This window comes from Suricata suricatta, chromosome 13 (genome assembly GCF_006229205.1).
Source record: "Suricata suricatta isolate VVHF042 chromosome 13, meerkat_22Aug2017_6uvM2_HiC, whole genome shotgun sequence".
Classification (NCBI taxonomy): Eukaryota; Metazoa; Chordata; class Mammalia; order Carnivora; family Herpestidae; genus Suricata; species Suricata suricatta.
Window position 1 is genome coordinate 19,044,201 of NC_043712.1, and position 18,832 is coordinate 19,063,032.

Sequence of the window (18,832 nt, forward strand, 5' to 3'; positions counted from 1 at the left end):
CTGAGGGCCCTTGGGAGTCATGGGAGTGTTAGGTGTGTGGGGGGGGTGAGGGGGGATATGGTCGGACTGGCTCTCTGGGAAGCTCCCAGGAGGAGGAAGGATCACAGCAGAAGGCCTTTAGGGGACCTCCCATCCAGCTGCCTGAACAGGCGCGAGCAGTGTCCTCACCCAGAAGCCCCAAGGGCTGGCACGGAGCCACACATACTCACCCGGATGCCAGGGACACCGGGAGGGCCGAGGGGCCCATCCTCGCCCTTCCGTCCCTCCTGGCCCTTGTCGCCACGTTCACCATCAGGCCCAGGGTCACCCCTGTCCCCCTAGGTTAAAGGGGAACAAGGAGGGGAGAGAGAGAGAGAAGATATTAGTCACTGAGTCCAACAGAGGCACTACACCTCAGGGCTCCATTTGGACGTCCATGACGTCCCTTGGATTCCCCGGATGGTTCCTGGAGCTGCCAAAAGGGTCAGGGGGCATGGCCTGGCTGGCACAGGGAACACCCTCACCATGGTGCCTGAGCCGGTGAGGGAGTGGCTCAGAGGGAGCCTTCTGCCCCATGGAGTTCACAGGAAGGGGGCGCCTTTGGGAGACTCGGCTATTTCTCCCCAACACACACACACACACACACACACACACACACACACACACAGGGGGGACAGGACAGGAGTCTTAAGATGCTGAAGGACATTCTTAAAAAGGAACACCGTTCACCCAATCCTGCCTCTCTGAACGAGCTCCATCTTTCTGAGTTGCGCTTGCAACCCCTGCTTCCAGGAAAACCGTTTCCGGTAACAATGAGAACGGGTCATAGTTTCCATTGGAATGGCTGTGACAAGGCAGTGAGGCTGGCTAGCAGCTTCAGAGGCACAATCCAACTGCGCTGCACGGTGCCATCCTCTTTGTCTTTGTCTTTTCCTGTCTGACTCTCTTGGGAGCACCGTTTCCCGAGCTGTGGGCTCGGCCCTGGCTCCCGCCGGCCATAGAGCACGGCCTCCGTCCTGCGGACAGCAGTTACCCCTTACACCACGCTCGCCACGTCCGGGCCATGTTCCGGCAGGAGGATCTGTGCCCGGCTGGGGCATACCCTGTTGCCCGCTGGGGCAGAGTGGAATGTGAGGGGTGCAGTACAAGCAGTGGCCACAGAGGAGCAGGGTGGTGCCTGTCTGAAGGCCACCCCATCACGGCTGCAGGCCTGGTGGGGCTTGTGGCCGGTCTGCAAGTGGCTGAGCTGGGACCGTGCAGAGAGACCCGTGGGAAAGGGTATGAAGCATTGGACAGGAGGGAGGGCGGGCGGGGACCAGACTGGGGGAAGGCTGGGGAATGTCGGTCTGCTTCCCGGTGCCACCCTTTAGGAGGGACGCTGATACACTGCTGTGGGTCCAAGAGCAAGACTGGAGTACAGCAGGCATGAAGCTGGAGACTGAGAGCATCCGCTGAGAGCAGGAGTTAGACCTACTGGGCCTGGGCTCTGGGCAGAGGAGGCTGGTGCAGGAGCCTGTTGGGAAAGCTTCTAGCTCAGCTGAGGGGGGTGGGTACTTCCCAAGGGGGAGGAGTACAGAGATAGCCTGGATATGGATGGGACACTCCAAGCAGAGGTGTGGGCCAGTGCAGAGCAGATCTGGGCACCAGGAGAGGGTTGGACAGGTTGGTTCCGGAGATCCCTGCCCCACTGAGATTCTCAGACTCCAAGCAAAGCTTGGCATGGACACAGGGCACTGCCCAGGGGACTCCTGCAGACTCCAGCCTCAGGGTTCCCCTTCTGGCTTGTCCCCTTTTGGCTTGTCATCTCTGGCCACCTGCTCTCCAAGCCCTCTACCTGTTCCAGGTAGCTGGGCTGGTTTTCAGAGAGGGGCCTCAGCCTGAGCCCTGCAGGGGCTTCCCAGACCTCCACATCTGGGGCTCCCACACAGCAAGGCTGGTGTCCTGGTGGACCCCCTACAGAATGGGCTCTGGGGGGTCCTGGAGAATCCTAGAATCCTAGGACATCCACCAATGCTCAGAAGTCTTACAAGTTGTCCAGCTCAACCGTCTCCGTTTACAGATGGGGAAACTAAGGCCCAGAGAGAGATGGAGACTTCCCAGCAGCACGTGGAAGCCAGAGCATGGGTGAGTCCCTAGGGTTCTGGGCCTTTCTAATTCCAAGGTTCTCTGTGCCGAGGACAATACTTCCCTCACCCCTGAGGTTATGTCGCTTAAATTCAAATCTTGCTGCCACCTCTTAATAGCTGTGTGACTCTGGGCAAGTTTCCTCATTGGTTACTTTTTTTTTTCTAATGCTTATTTATTTTTGATAGAGACAGAGTGTGAGTGGAGAAGGGGCAGAGAGAGAGAGAGAGGGAGACACAGAATCCGAAGCAGGCTCCAGGCTCCGAGCTGTCAGCACAGAGCCTGATGCGGGTCTCGAACCCACGAACCGTGAGATCATGACCTGAGCTGAAGTCAGATGCTCAATTGAGCCACCCAGGCACCCCAAGTTTCCTCATTTGTAAAATAAAAGCAGCAAGGGGTTACTATGAGGACAGAAGTAGCCTAGCAAGGTGTCTGGTGCGTGCGCTGGGTAACAGTCCGCTTTACTAGAGGCACCGCCGCCGCCACCACCATCTGCTGGTGCTCAGCAAACGCAACAGAGAGAATCAGCACGAAATCCCTCTGTATCAACTATTGAGCGCCGTGCACGTCTGACAGGTGGTTTTCACCATGAAGGTGATTCTTGGACAAACACCCCAACGACACCAGATGGTCTCCTGGGATTCATGTGGGGACCAGACACTGCGCATCTGAGCCACTACTCTGGCCCGAGGTCTACAGTAGAACTGGCTTTGAAAGGGAGCAGAAGAGGAAGCAGCCAGGGCCAGGAGCTGGGATAAGAGAGCAGGAAAGACAGTGTGAGGCCCCCTGCACCCCCGCGAGCCCTCACGCCCATCCCTCCTCAGCAAGCTCCCATGGAGAAGAAAGGTGGCTGTCCAGAGGTGGGAGAGGCCTCCCATTGTGCCTCAGTGTCCTCATCTGTCAAGTGGGGATGGTAACGAATCTAGTTCACAGGGTGCCTGGGGGACTGAATCGGTTCGCTCAGGCAAAGCTCTGAAGGCAGCTGGTGAGTACACAGGGCATCTTAGCCAGAATGTTCTTCAGGGTCACTGCCATTCAAGCAGACATTTGGCAAAGGGTGTGGAGGGCAGTCAAGTGCTCCGGGTCCCCCCAGCCAGGCCCTGGCTGTATCCTAGGATGCAGCCTTGTTGGAGAGGAGAGAAGGCAGACGGAGGGCCGACAGGGGGCGCTCTCAGCCTTGCAAGAAAACCCAGAGGCAGATGCGAGCCAGCCAGGGGCCGGCAGCATCCTCATCGAGGTTTCCTGGTAGATGGGGAAGCCCAGGACCCACGGCAGCTATGTGGACAGGGCAGGGGGAGTGGAGACCTGGAGATGGGCTGCTTATGTGAGGTCACAGGAGAGTAAATGGCTGACAAAGGGAATCCTGGGATCTGGCACTTGGGACCCTGGGCCGGGGAGCTGAGTCACTGAGTGACAGATCAGCCCTGGGAGAAGCCCACCTCTTGTTCCAGGGCTGGGCCAGTGCTGGAGGCCAGGGACAGGGCTGGGCTAGGGGTGCAGCTAGTACGTCAGAGAGCCGTGCCCGCCTGCCCCAGGGCTCAGGGGAGCCCTAGCACCTCCCGAAAGTGCCAGCCTCTGGGACTGATGGAGGAATCTATGGGATGCAGTGGGGCAGGGTTAGGCCCATACTGGTACCAGGGAGCCCTGGGTTTGACTTTTGGATTCTCCACTCAGCCACAGACTCTGGGTGAGTGCCCCCACTGCCTCCTTCTGAGCCTCAGTCTCTTTACCTTTAGATTGGGCGCACGGTACAAAGGGGTAGCTGAGGCGTGGGTCTTGGCTGTGCCAGTTACTAGCTGTGTGTCCTTGGGCAAGTTGCTTAACCTCTCTGAATCTCCGTTTCCTCATTTAAAGACAGAACTTATTCCGGAGCATTAACTGAGGTATGACACAATACGAAGGGCTTAGTATTGTACCTGATACCCATGTGACTAGGCCACCATAAGTCGTGGCTTACAGGTCATGGGTGGTGATCGCAATTTTCCCGATGTTTTAGGATGTTTGAAAGATCCCAGATCTCCAAGCTGCTGACCCCGGGCCTGGCACAGAGCGGGTGTCCAGGCACTACCCTTAACCAAGAGAGGCTGTAGTTTTGAGGAGAAGGGCAGCAGTGAGCCGTGGAAGGTGGGGACGGTTCCTAGTCCCCCATCCGAGCGGGGAAGGACGCTGAGGTACAGGACAGGGCTGCCTTCACTAGGAGCCAGAGGTCTGCTGTCAGAGCTTTAGGGGAACACGGTGCTTCTGGGGGAAAACGTAGGTCTTGGATGGGAGGTAGTGGGGGCAGAGGTAGACGTCAGTTCCAGAACAGTCTCCTCCCCTCCCCTCCCAACCCTACAGCAGAAGGATACTTACCTTCGCCCCATCGGGCCCTGCAGGGCCGCTGTCACCCTCGAGGCCCAGCTCTCCCTGGAAAGGGTGGAGGGGAGAGATGAGGAGATGTTGCTGGGGAGGAGCCCAACGTGCCTTTACCTCCACCCCTCCCTGGGGCAGGACCCCAGCCCTGTCTCCGGGCAGCAGGGCCCTGGCGCGCCTGGCACAGTGCACGTGCCCCGTAACCGGTGGCAGAATTAGTGAGCGAGCGGAGGTGGGGGGAGGGTCGAGGCACCCTCTGCAGAGAGGAGGAGCAGACCCCCAGCCGCCGCCTGCTCTGTCGGCAGGCCTGGTCGGGTGGGGGAGACGGGGGGGCATGAGTTACAAAGCGTCCAAGTTGGCTGGCCAGGAAAGCAGGGCTGCCCGTGCCGACAAAGGCTAGATGCCGCACGGACCTCAGTCCCCCACCTGGGCTGCCCATTCACTGGCAGCGTGACCACAAGCTAACCACCTCACCCCCAGGGGCACCGATCTTCTCCCCTGAAACCTGGGCTAATACCACTTCCTTTGGGGGCTCCTGGAAGGCACAGTCTGAGCACCCTGCCAACGGCAGCCGTTAGAGGCATTATTTCTGGAACTGGAGCAAGCGCCCATGGAAGGCCTCGGGGGAATCCCATTTCTCAGATGAGGAAAGTGAGGCCAACCTTAAGACTCTTTTTGTTTTGTTTTGTTGTTTGCCAGCAAGTCTGGGAAGGATACCAAGCCCCCAGCCCCCATCTGGCCCTCAGCTAGGGTCTCCACAGTCCCCGCTCCAACACGGCCCGTTCCCAAAAGGGTCGTCACACATGTTCGGGTCTCTCTTTGCTCTCAGCGCTTATGGCCGTTCAGCACCTCCTGAGGGGCCTCAGAAATCATGAGACGCAGGGATGGCAGAGGCAGGGCAGGTCCACCCTTCCCGTGCCCGTGGCAGGTGTCACTAATGGGTCCACGGGGACGTGGCCCCACAAGGACAAGGCCCCCAGTTACTCACTGATCTGAGAGACGCACCTGGCATGGCGGGCATCAAGTGAGCGCTCATCATGCTCAGTCCTACCACGCCCACGCGGAGCCTCGGGACCCTTCATGACACGGCACCCCCAGAAACCTGTGCCCATCAGCCCTCGCTGACACGCAGGGTGTGCCATCCCCCGGCGTCAGGCTCCACCCTCCTCCTCTCTTGCCTTGTGGTCTTTCTCACGCATTCTGCGTCTTAACTCAGTTTGCGGAGCCTCTGCTAACTCAGGGCAGGGGGGAGCACGAGGCATTGGAAAAATAGGCAAGGTGAGAAATGAGGGGGGCTTGGGCTGGGCCTGGTGTCCCCCCAAAATGGAGGCACACGCTAACTCCCCCTCCCTCCCGGACCCCACGTTCTACAGCCGTCAGGGGCTTGAGGATGCCTGTTTTGTACCCCTTCCAGTACCCCAGGAGGCCACACTCAGGCAGGGACCTTATAAACTGGGCACAGGGCATAGAGAGGTGGCCAGAGAGGCATCCCAATGCTTCGTAGAGAAAGAAAAGCTTTGTGGGTTTCTTCCAGCAAAAGGGAAGATCACCTTCTATAGAATGGTTTTCAGGGATGAAAAACAGGTGTTTTTCAATAAAAGTGCTTACAGGTCACTAAGTTTGGGGACCCCAGAGTAATCCAAAAGGAACCAATTTCTAGGCTGCAGGCCTTCTCAGAGCCTTGAAAATGCTACTGCTAATACATAAGAGGGAACACGGAGCATGCAGTGAGTCTCAAACGCTTTGACCATAGAATCCTTTTCTTTGAAGAGCACCTCCGCTACAAGGTGGAAACGCTGACCCGGCCAGAGAGACAGACAGGAGGAGGCGGTAGGAATTCAGGGTCTCCCCTGAGGCTCAGGGAGGTTGAGAGAAGCCCTGTCCCCGCCCTCACTCAAGCACCCCTTGGGTGGCTTCCCAGAGAGAACGAATTTGTTTCGACTTACCCGCTGCCCAACGAGGCCCTGCTCCCCAGGGGTGCCCAGAGGCCCAAGGTCACCCTAGGAGAAACCAAGCACCACTCCGTGGGGGTGGGCAGGGCCAGTCCCAGCCCCCACCTCACCCTCCAGGTCTCGCCAGCTCTGATTCCGGTGGGGAGCCGGGGAGGCACCTTCTTGCCCAGGACCAAAGCGAAGGTGTAAAAAGCCAACAGAACCTCTGCCCCATGGAAGCCCTGGCCCACCAGGACCACCAGGGACACCGCTGCCATCAAGCTCACGGGGACGCAGCACAGTTCTAAGTGGCTTTTTATTTCCCATTTATTTATTTTTTTTTAACTTTTTTTAATGTTTTATTTTTGATACAGAAAGAGACAGAGCATGAGAGGGGGAGGGGCAGAGAGAGAGGGAGACACAGAATCTGAAGCAGGCTCCAGGCTCTGAGCTAGCTGTCTGCACAGAGCCTGACGCGGGGCTCGAACCCACAAACGTGAGATCTGACCTGAGCCAAAGCCGGCCGCTCAACCGACTGAGCCACCCAGGAGCCCCTTTATTTCCCATTTAATTTCTCACAGTGACTCTGCCAGAAAAGGCATCTTCTTTTACAGAAGAAGACACCACGGACCACAGGGTGACGGAACTTAGCCCAGATCCCTGAGGCTAATAAGTGACAGGTCCGGGATCCAAACCTGGGTAGTTTGACTCCAGGGAAGATCAGACACAGGGATGGTAAGTCCGGCTGCCCACCATCTTTACCCTCCCTGAGAGCCTTGGGGAGAAACCCCGGGGGAGGAAGAGGCCCTGAATGAGCCAGAATGAAGGTCCCCGCCCCGCAGAAGATGACCGTGTGGGCATCTGCACATTAGTCTCCCTCCACACTGATGCCCCAAGGGCCCAAGGAGGGGGGAGGCTCTGGGCCCCCAGCCCCGCCCCCACCAGAAGGATCTCATTTCTGTCTGTTTTACATAGGGGGTGGTTCTCCGCATTGTTCGAGCAAAGGATTCTGGAACTAAGCCAACAACTGACGTCCCAAGCCTGGTCCAACTCCCTCCACCTGGCAGGGAGGCTCGAGCACAGACAAAGGGGGGGGTCCTTCTAGACCCCCTGGCCCTGCCTAACAAGGCCCCCAGACTGTCAGCCCCGCTTATCGGCTCCGGGGCCTGCCTGGTGGGGGGGGGCTCTCCCCGGAGCCCGGGTATCAATGGGCGCCTGTTTCCTGGCAGGTAATGAGGGGCACGGGTGCTGAAATGCAGATGGTATCAGGGGAGGCCAAGAGGAGCGGCCGCCCCCGCGTGGGGCAGGTGCCACAGAGCAAACACCACTGGGCAGGGGGCGGGGGCTCCGGGCCAGCCGGGCCCCTCACTGTGGCCATAGCCAGAACCCGCTCCCCAGCCAGGAGCACAGAGAACTCATTATCCCCGCACTAGAAAGGCCCGTTTCTCTTCTGTGGGGAGAATGTGGCCGCTAGCCGGACGCTCGTTTCAACAAGTCCCTCTTCTCTTTCATCCTGCCTTACCTTCATCCCGGCTTCCCCAGGAAGGCCCGGCTCTCCCACTGCACCAGGTGGTCCCTGCAAGAAAACAACATTGGTCCTTCCTACAGCAAGGGCTGGCCTCTGATTGTAAGGGAGGAGATAACTTGGGGAGGCCCAGAGACGGCGAGGAAGGTGCCTGAGGTCACATAGCACGAGAGACACAGAGCTGGAAGCAGGCTGCTGCCTTCCTGAAGCTTGGAGCTGGGATCATGGGCGGGGTTTGGACCCAGGGTGCCCACACTCAGGGCTACCCAGAAGCTGCTGGAGCCCTCTCCTTCCCCCGCTGAGTGTTGTTTACCACATTAGGAGCCCCTTGGCAAGCACAGGGAGGAAAATGTCAGGATTCACATAACGACAGGGGAGGAAGCCAATGCAGGCTGTATTCAGGGCTGACTGACCCCAGCCCTTCTCTCCAAGGGGCCAGGATGACCAAGGTGCGGAGGGGTCCGGGCTATCATCATGGGCATGGCTATAGCCCCTGCACAAACCCCACCCCGTCGTTCAGTTTTCTCTGGATAAAGCGAAGGTATCTGAGTCCCCATCCTGCTCCTTGCCACATGACCGCAACAGGGCTCACTCTGCAGTCAAACCTGGTGCTGAGGTGAGGGCCCGAGGCCCCCCGCCAGCGGCGCACACAGCAGCGCCTGGGACAGGGAGCCTGGCCCCTCCCCCTAGGCCATTAAGGTGGACCTGCCCTCTGCGGTATCTAGTCTTCACTTTCTCCAGGTCACAGGACGCGGCCGTCTCCCTCCCAGGCCAGGCCAGGGCCCCCCAGGGGTGGAGGGCTTCGAGAGGCTGATATCCCCCCACCAACATCACGTCGCAGGACAAACAAGGGGCCCTCAGCACTCACCTTGGGTCCCATCTCTCCAGGAGGGCCAAGTGGCCCCTGGGGTCCCTGAGGGCCCTGGAAGACAGACATGACAGTTTCGAGAAGGCAGCCTCGGCCCTCTGAGTGCGGATGAGGGCGAGGATCCACAGAATCCGGGACTCTGCAGCCCACTCTCCCCACCGTCTCCTGCCATCCCTCAATCCACCTGCACTCTCTCCTGTTCCACCCCCCACCTCAAACCCAGAGGGCCCTCCCCCACTCAGAGACCTTCCAGCTCTTCCAAGCAGCCTTGCTCACTCCATTCTCTCTGCCTGGACACCCCTCTACCTGGGATCTAGAAACCCGCACCTGGCTCCTGGTCAATTCAATATTCAAAATGGCGGCCCTTGGGGCTCAAGATGTGGGACAGTAGCACGGCCCTGGGCGGACAGAGCCTGCTGTCCTCCCCCCTGCACCTCTCCTGTCCTTGCCCAGAGGTACAATTCCATGGCCTCCTCGTGGGGCACCCTGACACTCGGGCTGTTCCCCAAACCCTCGGTTCCCTCAGCTTCAGCCTGTGCTGAGCACTCTGTGCACACCTTACCAGTTCATTTTTACAACAGGATGGCGAGGTAGGGACAATGTATTCCCATGATACTTGCAAGAAAACTCAGCTGGAGGGCAAACGAGCTTTGACTCAAGCCCAGAGCTCCTGAGCTCCCTGGACAGTGCTCACTCTCTCTACCCTCCGAGGCCTGTCCTGTCAGGGTCACAGAGCCCTGGCACTTTCCATCTCCAACCTCCCTGTATGACCACATCCCCCACTCCCGGAGGTGGCCCATCTGAGACCAGCCTGCCAGGGGGCAAAGAGGAAAAAGGTGGGGGGGGCGAGAGGGCACATACCGGTTCTCCTGGGAGGCCTTTGGTGCCCGGGGGGCCTGAGGGTCCCGGGACACCCTGCAGAGAGGAACAGAGGTGACTTAGTTTCTCCGAGACTGTAAGCCTTCACAATGCGTGACGGTCCTACCCTACCCTCCACCAAGTGACAGATGGGGACACCGAGTCCCGGGGGAAAGAGGCAGGCTGGCTTCACAATATGTGACGGTCCTACCCTACCCTCTGCCAAGTGACAGATGGGGACACCGAGTCCCGGGGGAAACAGGCAGGTTGGAAGGCCTTCCATGTAGAGATAGTGGGCACCTAGCACCGTGGGGGTTCCCCCAGCAGGATGGGAACTTGGCTGATGTGGCTATTTTCTCCGGCAAAGCCCCACGGGATTTCCAGAACCGGTGCTACTTACGGGGAAGCCTCGCACGCCCGAGTTTCCTCGCTCACCGGCCGCACCCTGGAAACGCATTTGGGGTTGTTAGAGGCATAGGTCACAAAGCGGGGAGCGGGGAGGGGGCTGGCAGCCTTGGCCTGACATACCTGCTGCCCGGGCTGGCCCGGTCTGCCCTGAGGTCCTGAAGGGCCCTACAGGAAACAGAGCATGTGAAGGGGGCAAGGGGAGCTTGGGAGAACCCTTGACGGACACGGGAGCCCCACACACTCCACGAGAGACAAAAGGAACCTATGCAAGCATCCATCCCTCTCTCTGCTGTGTGGGCGGGAAACTGAGGCCCGGCGAGGGGAGTGGCTGGCTATCGTCACCAGCTGCTCCAGAGAACTAGGGAGCCCTCTCTCCTGCTGGAGTAGAAGCAATCTCGCCTTTTGGGGGACCCTCGAGGGGACTGGGGGCCCCTGGGGAAGGCGTCAGAGGGGACCTGAGCTCCCCCTCACGCCCTCTCATTCCTGCCTCCTCCGGCTCCCTCTCCTTCACTGCTCTCTCTCTCTCTCTGGTGCTCTTTCTCCCTCGCCCCCTGCCGAGGCTCCAGGGCCAGGAGGAGCGGCCCGTGAGCTCTCAGCCTCTCCCGGACTCCCCGCTGCCCACAGTGGCCTAATGCCCAGGAAGGTGCGAGCCTTGGTTCTGGGGTTCCGGACCCAGCGTGGGAGGCGTGAGCGAGGGCAGGCCATGGGGTCGGTACCTTCGGGCCCCTGGACCCCTGCTCCCCGGCTGGTCCATCTGGTCCTCGGGGGCCCTGGAAGAGGAAAAAGGGACTAGCGTGGTGGACAGCAGGGGTCTCCCTCGGGCCGGGAACCAGGAGGGCAGGGCCGCCCAAAGCCTTGGGCCTTTCCCGACACAGGCCGGGGGCTCCCCTTTCCTCCTGCTGCCCGCACACCCCACCCCGAGGCGGGTCACCGGGGTGCAGTGTCCCTGCTGAGACGGCTCCCCATGGAGGGACCTGGCGAGGGGTCCTACCATTCTGGAAAAGAGCTGGTGGTATACGAACGGCCTGTGTGTAAAGACCGGGGAGGGCAGGCAGCCAGCGCATTCGGTGGTTGTGGAGGCTGAGGGCCAGAGCCCAGCCACGTGCGGCCAAGTCCCTGCAGTCAGGACTGCAGATTCGGCTGTCGCATGCTCTCCCCAGAGCACACAGGCGGTGGCAGCGGGTGTAGGGACCACAGTCCTTGGGGGAAAACTGACCGAGAGGGCCTCAGGGAGGGTCTGCACATGGCTGGGGGTCTGGGATCCCTTTGTCCAGCCCGATGTGAAAGCCAATCTGGCCCTGCTCATGGGGCAAGAGCCGATGTGTGGAGGGGGTAGGAGCAGGGCAGGGGCCAGGCCGCTATTCCTTGGAGCCCCAGACAGGACTCTTATTTCTTCAAAAGCTGGGAGGCCATCAGGGGTGGGTGGAATGCGCTCCCTCCTCCCACTGCACGGATGGGGAGACTGAGGTCCAATCTGCCCCTCCTTTGCTCACACACTCTCTCTCAGAAATAAATAAATATTTAAAAATAAAATTTAAAAACATAGCATCTCCTGAACTGAATAAACCCGGGACAGGGGATGACGCTGAGCCTCAGTTATCATCTCGGAAATGGGGATGGAATCTCTTCCTGAAGGCAGGAGATGACCTCCGTGGCCTGTCCTAAGTGCTCAGTCATAGCAGGATCTGCCGGAAGAGGTGGCAGGTTCCCTGCAGACAGGGACACAGAGGAATGGCTTGGCACATGCGGCTTTGGTCCCTCCCTCAGAACTGCAGCTCCGAGCGTGCTACAGAGAGCCAGCGGAAAGCTTGCAGAGGCCCAATACTACACATGCGTAGAAGCTGTGGGTGCTAGTTCTGGTTCTGCTGTTGGACTGCTGTGTGGTCCCGGGCAAGCCCCTTCCCCTCTCTGGGCCTCTGTTCTCAGATGGACCCTGTCAGGTCATGTCTTAGACTTTCCGCCCCAGATTGGTGGACAGGGGCCAGATTGAAGTGGACGTCTCGCGTCAGAGGGACGGGGACAGAGGCTCATATGTCAGGTAGGCCCCTGGGCCCTCCTGAGAGATGGCTTCCAGCCCCTGGCCTCTGTCTCTAGCTGAGGCATCAACCTCCCTGGAAAGAGGTAGCTCTGGGAGTGCAGTGGAGACCCAGAGGTGGTGATGGCTTGGTCCAAATCACACAGCGCCCTATTTATCCTTGGGACCAAGGCCTTTCTGGGAGAAAGACTTTGGGATGGATAACAAGAGTAGCAAGAGCAGTGGCAGCAATGATACAGCTGTTGTCTTCATTTTGCAATAAGGGAACAGCCTAGGGACACACCGCTGGGAAGCGGAGAAGCCGGAATCTGAACCCAACTCAGCCAGATGCCCATTTCTTTCCATCACTCTGTCATTGCTACCAGTGTGGGAGTGAGCTCCCCACCATGGGGCTGTGCAGGTCAGGGCCTGCAGCAGCCACGAAGGCCGAGCAGGATGCTGAAGTCAATGTCTAAATTCCCCGTTACCTGAGAGGCAGCGAGTCCCTGAGGAGCACCAGGAAGCTAGGGGCGGGGGAGGGGGGGAGGAGCTGGTGCTGCCCTGGGGGAAATAGGGGCAGCCTTTGCTGCCTGGAGGGAGGAGGGGACAACGCAGCCCCCTCAAGCCTCCCCTCCCATAGTCCCCTGGGGCAGGGAGAAGAGCAGGGCAGCCGCACACTCTAACCCTTGCTCTGGGCCGCTCTGCAGCTCATCTTGTGTCCCGAGGGCCCCCCACTCCTGTCCGCTCCTTCTCCAAGTGAACACGGGCCCTCCAGTGCTGCCGGAGGAGGGCTTGGGTTTCCATCAGAACCATATGTCTGTTCTCTTGGAGCCCCTCCCCAGGGAGAAGCTGGCAGTCAGAGCCAGGGCTGCCCTTCGGCCAGGCCAGGACAGAAAATCTGTCCAACTGCAGCTCTTGTGACCAAGGGCTGGATGACCGGGAGGGGAGGAACAGGTGCCCAGCGCCTCCTGCACTGCTGCCCGAACAGGCGCTCATGCGTGCAAGGTGCTTGTGAAGGGGTTTGATCCCCAGGGCCCTCTGGAGAGGTCAGTTCTGTCTTGCTCACCCATTTTGCAGAGGAAAGCTAAAGGCCCAGAGAGGAGTCCATTGCCCAAGGTCAAAGAGGAAGAGCCAGGATTCGAGGCCAGGTCTGTGAAGCCCTAAGCCCCATTCGTGGGGGTTAGAGTCTGGGGTCAGGTTCGTGAATCTCAGAATCCTCACGAATCCCTCAAAGGAGATGGTGCAGGGAGACAGTGGAGTCTCCCAGGTAACAAACAGGGATTTTAGACGTTGTCTTTTCCAGCACCCTGTCCCAGCGCAGACCCTGACCTCCACACCCCCCTGTGACGGGGAGCTCACTCCCACGCTGATAAACAGTGACTGGTGATGGAGGGGGAAAATGGGCATCGAGCTGATGTAAGTTCATACTCTGGGTCCTCACAACGTCCTCCTAATGCCATCCACCAGGGCCTGAGGCTCCAGAACTGGTCATTGGGAAGGCTGGGACCTGACCCTGTCTCGTCTCAAGTAGCCCAAGTTTTCAACTGAGGCCTGTGGACCCAGACCTCATCAGCAGTTCTCCCAAGCGCCAAGGGCCTGAGGCCCCTTCTTGTCCCCTCCCACACAGGGGCAGAGACGCAGGCAGGGCCTTGTACATTCCCCTTGGCACATATGGAAAAACCGAGGCTCAGAGGGTGGCCAGGTCTTGCTAAGGTCACTAGGCAAGCCAGTAGCTACCTGGAAGCCTGTTCAGAATTGAGCTTTTCTGCAGGCACAGTACAAACCTCTCTGGAAATCCCCCCTCCTTATTCTTCAGTTACCTCCTCTGTGAAGTGGACCATGAGGCCAGGGACTCAGGGGGCCATTCCCACAGGTTTTGCATTCCTGCCAAACCCAGCAGGGGGGAGGAGCTCATGTTCCCGATGCTTCCCTCCCAGCCCTGGAGACTTTTGATGTGGTTTGGAGCCTGGGTTTCCTCAAGCAGGAGATGCATTCTTCAAGCCTCTGCTGGGAAGGGGAGGCCAAGCCAGCTGCGGTGGCCAGTGAGCGGAGGACCTGAGCCCTCCAGCTCATCTGGCTTCCTGGGCCAGGAGGCAACACGCACAGGGTCAAGGTGGGACTGGTTGCCAGCGGGCCTGGGTCCACATGCAGAGACCCAGGCCATGGCCCCGGGTGGGGCCCCGCTGGGCCAGAGGAATGCCTCTTAATCCCCCCTCTCCTGGGCTGACTGTTCAGGCCATCTGGTTTGGGGGAGAATTTAAAACCACTTGAAATTCAGCCAAGAGGAGACTGATCACAGATCCCCTGTATGGAGCTAGGATAGCGGGCCTGGGCTGCCGGCTCCACCGCGCTCGGTGCTTTCCTCCTACAAGCTGCCTGGCCCAGCACCTGGCCCAGCTCGGGGCAGAAAATCACTCGGTCAGCCCTCCCTGCATGACCGGAAATTGACTACATTCAGTATGCACAAGGGCCAGGTTCGCTGGTTCCAATCCCAGCACTGCCACTTTCTAACTGTGCAACCTGACACGAGCGACTTAACCCCTGCGTGCCTTAGCTTCCCCATCTGTAAAATGGGAATACGATGAGCACCTTGAGTAATGTTGAAGATGAAGAAAGTGAAATATGTGAGAGACAGTACCTGACACCAAGCGAGTACTAGTGATTACCAGGCCAGCGCTCTGTTAAAATCCTCTGTGGCTCCCCACTGCTCTGGGAGTGCAGCCCACAGCCTGAGCTGTAGTGTTCTCGGGCTTCGCACCTGCTAATTCTTCGATTCATTCCTCTCGCCTGACCCTCTGCTGAACCAGTGGAGGCCTCGAGGCATGCCACACCTTCTCTCTCCTTAGGGCAGTCCCTTGCCTGGAATCTGGCATCAGATCAGGTAACCTCCTCTCCCTGAAGCTTCTCCAATACTCTTTCCAGGCTCCCAAGCTGCCTGTGCATCACCATCAATGTGCTGATGACCCTACACCATGTGCCAATGACCCTACACCATGTGCCAATGACCCTACACCATGTGCCAATGACCCTATGCCATGTGCCAATGACCCTACATCATGTGTCAATGACCCTATACGATCTCTTCAACTTGAGCCACACGAGGGCAGGAAGGGGTCATGCATGTCCCATTCTTTGTGGTGTCCACAGAGCTGGCACATTGTCAGTGCTAAACAAATGGTGGTTGAATGAATGAATGAACAAATGAATGGATGGACAAACGCAGGCTCCACAGAACTTGTCTGTACCTACTGGATGGCAAGGCCTGCTGCTCAGAAATGGGCTGGAAAAGATGGCCTGGAAATGGAGTCGCAGGCCAACACTCAGACCCAGGATGAGCCTGGAACCCTGCCTGATGTCTGCTAATCCCCAATCTCAGGGTTGGGCGGGGGGCAAGGACCAGGAGGGAGGCTCTCTGTCTGGCGGCCCCTGCTGGTGTCAGGTGTCATCCCCCCCCCCTCCCCGGGGGACTGGGCCTCACTTACCCGGCATCCTTTTGGTCCCCGCATGCCTGGTGGGCCTCGAGATCCTGGAGGACCCTGTGGGGAGGAGAAAGAGTTTGGAGAAGCCCCCTCTCAGGTAGCAAGGGCAATAGGGAAGGTCGGGGCATGGGGGCAAGGCCTGGCCATCACCTTCGACCTTCTGGGGATTCAGAAGTGAGGAGGAAGCTCCCTGGATGCATGAATCATCTTCTTCCGTATCTCAAAATCAGCAACCGGACACTACCGTGACATTCCTGACCCAAGTTCTCCTCAGATGCCCCTTTCCTCTTTTCTCTCTCCATCAGCAAGGAGACGGCAGCCTGCGCTCTGTCCCCCCTCCCTGACCCCAAATATCACCTGTAAGCCATCCCGAAGGCTCAGCCCAGGGCAGAAGGAGCCCTGGGGGACCAAGGGGGAAGACCCAGACCATAGCCCTGAGGTGAGGGAGGGGGAGGCGGGGACAAGGGAACAGGGCCTGGCCTGGCTCTCTGGCTTGATGCAGGAATGACAAGAGACCAAGGGAGAGACAGGGAGGGAGGGAAGGAAAAGACAGGGTTGTCTTTGTTCTCTGGAGGCTCGGCACCGGGCACGGCGCAGGCCCATGGCAAGAATGCAGGGATCTGCTGAAGGAACCACGAACCATCTAACAAGAGGAGAGGACAGAGGGCGGAAGGAAGCAGGAAGGAGGAAGCAGCCTGCCTCACTGCCCCGTTCCTCTCCCGGGTTCCAGCCCCAGCTGCAGACGCCAGGCAGCGCCCTCACCCACTGCCGGCTGGCCAGGGCCCCTCCACGAGCCTCCCAGCTCAGCAGCGAGCCTCAGACTGGGCGTGCTCCTCTTATAAGAGGCGGCTTCACTCCCCTCCAAATACCAGGGAGAGGCCCAGCTCCATTTGGGGCCTCGGGAAAAACTCGCCGTTCCCATTTGTCCCTCCCCATGGCCTTGAGAGGGTATGGACCCTCCGTCAGCTGCTGCTGAAGGGCTGATGTGAGGAACTGGGTCCCCACTTGTCCCTTCTCAGCAGAGCCAGCAGGGTGAGGACCCAGGCTTGGCCCGGTAACAGCAGATCTGACTCCCGGATGGCAGGAGACGGGAAGATTGGGTGAGAGGAGCCATCTTCTAGCAGGATCTGGGACCGCCGAAGGCGTGCAGTGTGTCACCGGGAAGCGTCCGGAGCCAAGGCTTGACTGCGAGGTGGTAGAATAGAGGACTTAAAAGAGCAGACTGCTCTACCAGAGGACCAGGTTCGAATCCCAGCTCGGCCACTTCCTAATTCTGTGACCTTCGCAAGTGATTTCAACCTTTTAGGCCTCCGTTTCATCACCTATAAAATGGGGGCTAGGGATTCTTCCTGCTGGGAAGACAGAATGACATGGAAGGTCCCCAGCAAAGGGTAGCTCTCGGCTCTCTTGGTCAGGGGGTGGGGACAGTAACTTGAGGTCCTGGAACCTGTCCCCAGACCCCCAGATAATGAAGATCACGATCTGGGCTGACTTCGATGGGATGCAGGAGAACACAGATATTCATGTGATTGGAAAAGTGGGAAAATGCCCATCAGATGCGAACACTATCATCAGAAATGTCACCTTAATAGTAATAGTCTTTACTCACGATAGTGGTAATTACAGTATCTAATAAATAGTCAGCAATTCCTATTGCTACCAGTCATTATGCTCTTAGCGTATGCAGATAGTTTGCTAAGCATTACAGGACGCACCGTTATCACTGATTTCTCATAACAACCTCATCATGAAGGTAGCACGCTATCTTACAGATGGAGAAACTGAGGCAGAGAGAAGCTGTGAATATTGCCAACAATCACATGGCTAGAAAGTGGCCGGGATTTGACTCACGTGTGTCTGATTCTGAAGTCAGATTTCTGGACCTCGATGCTATGCTGCTCCCCCAACAGCATGAGCACAGCTGGCCGGCCGGGAGGGACCCCAAGAGATCCAGGTGGCCAGACCCATACCAGAGCGATGCGGATCAATGGCAGCCTTGGGGTCTGAAAGCTGCATGTAGCTGACTTCACTCAGTCTGAGCCACCCACCCACCAGATCAGTTGGAAGCAATGAGGACACAGAGTAGGGAGGAGGTCAGCGGAGCCACGGAGGCAGAGGATTCGAAGGAGGCCAGCACCTTCCTTCCACACGCTGGCTTGGACATTCCCACTATTTTCCCCAACTCCCACTGGCCTCCCATTTTGCCCCAACAACTCTATTCGAGGCTCCTCTTCTTGCTGGACAGATAGGGAGACTGAGGCCCAGAGAGGCTGAGGTCCAAGGGCAAAGGAGCTACAATTTGCTGATGGACCCTAGCCTGGACACCTGCCACACTGATGGTCCCCAATCACTGCGTCTCCAAGAGCCTCTGCTAGACCCTTGTATGTGGGGCCTGTGAGCACTAGGGAGAGAGACGAGAGGGCAGCCTTCAATCTGGGTGCTTGGACACTCAGATTACAAGTTGGGATCCTTAGCTGCCAACCAGCGCCACCAGCCCCTCCAGCCCCAGGCCAGAAGTGGCTTCTCCTCCTTGTTAACAGGGAAAAATATGCCTTCAGGAGTCCTGAGCGCTGGCTCTCATCTCACGTCTGCACTATGAGTGCCTCCGTTTTCCTCCTCAGCACCTCCCACTGCCTGACACAGGGAGGCCGAGCATACGCCCAGCACATAGTAGGTGCACAGAGGAGTTTGGGAACAGGCTGGCTTTGCTTCCCTAAGTGGCACGGAGAACCGGTGTGTGCCTGCTTCCCTCGGGTTCAGACCATCAAAGGCTCCCATTTTCTCCCTCATCAGACTCCAGGGAGTCCCGAGGTCTGGCCTTTGGAGGGACCTGGGCAGCCTGAACTCACCATCCCCTAGCCCTGCACCAGGATCCAGCCTGGGCAGGTCCCCGTCCCCCATCCCCTTTCTACCTGCCTGAAGCCCACCCCTCCAGCTCCCCAGAGTGGGCTCCCAGCTCTGAGCCCGAGCCTTGGCCGAAGTGAGAATCGCTCCCAGCCTCCAGCCTCCGCTCACACAGATAGAGGGACCAGAAGCTCCGAGGGCTCGGAATGAGAGCCACCCCTCCCCACCCCCAATATCGCCCTCGCCCTCGGGAGAGTAGGGGGTCCCCTCCCCCAGCTACCCTGCCTCTCTCACCCCTTCCTGCCTCGGGATCCTCAGGAATACCCCTGGTTCCTCAGTCATCACAAGCCGGAGACCCGTGTCCTCACCCCTATGCTCTAACCCTCATCCGATGTGTCCCACCTTCTCCCCTGCTTTCTCCACAGCAGGTGTCCATTATTTACTGGG

At 58.7% G+C, this 18,832-nt stretch overlaps 1 protein-coding gene across 1 annotated transcript in view; it reads right to left on the reverse strand.

Annotated features, from left to right (window-relative positions):
• The window catches only part of COL27A1 (collagen type XXVII alpha 1 chain), a 125,280-nt gene that overhangs the window by 29,089 nt on the left and 77,359 nt on the right, over window positions 1-18,832 (reverse strand). Inside the window, exons 28-37 of the mRNA XM_029919629.1 lie at window positions 15,545-15,598; window positions 10,765-10,818; window positions 10,169-10,213; window positions 10,041-10,085; window positions 9,644-9,697; window positions 8,783-8,836; window positions 7,912-7,965; window positions 6,405-6,458; window positions 4,459-4,512; window positions 210-317 (exon numbers count right to left, since the gene is read on the reverse strand). Coding sequence (XP_029775489.1) covers window positions 210-317; window positions 4,459-4,512; window positions 6,405-6,458; window positions 7,912-7,965; window positions 8,783-8,836; window positions 9,644-9,697; window positions 10,041-10,085; window positions 10,169-10,213; window positions 10,765-10,818; window positions 15,545-15,598 — 576 coding nt within the window. The remainder of the gene's footprint in view (window positions 1-209; window positions 318-4,458; window positions 4,513-6,404; window positions 6,459-7,911; window positions 7,966-8,782; window positions 8,837-9,643; window positions 9,698-10,040; window positions 10,086-10,168; window positions 10,214-10,764; window positions 10,819-15,544; window positions 15,599-18,832) is intronic.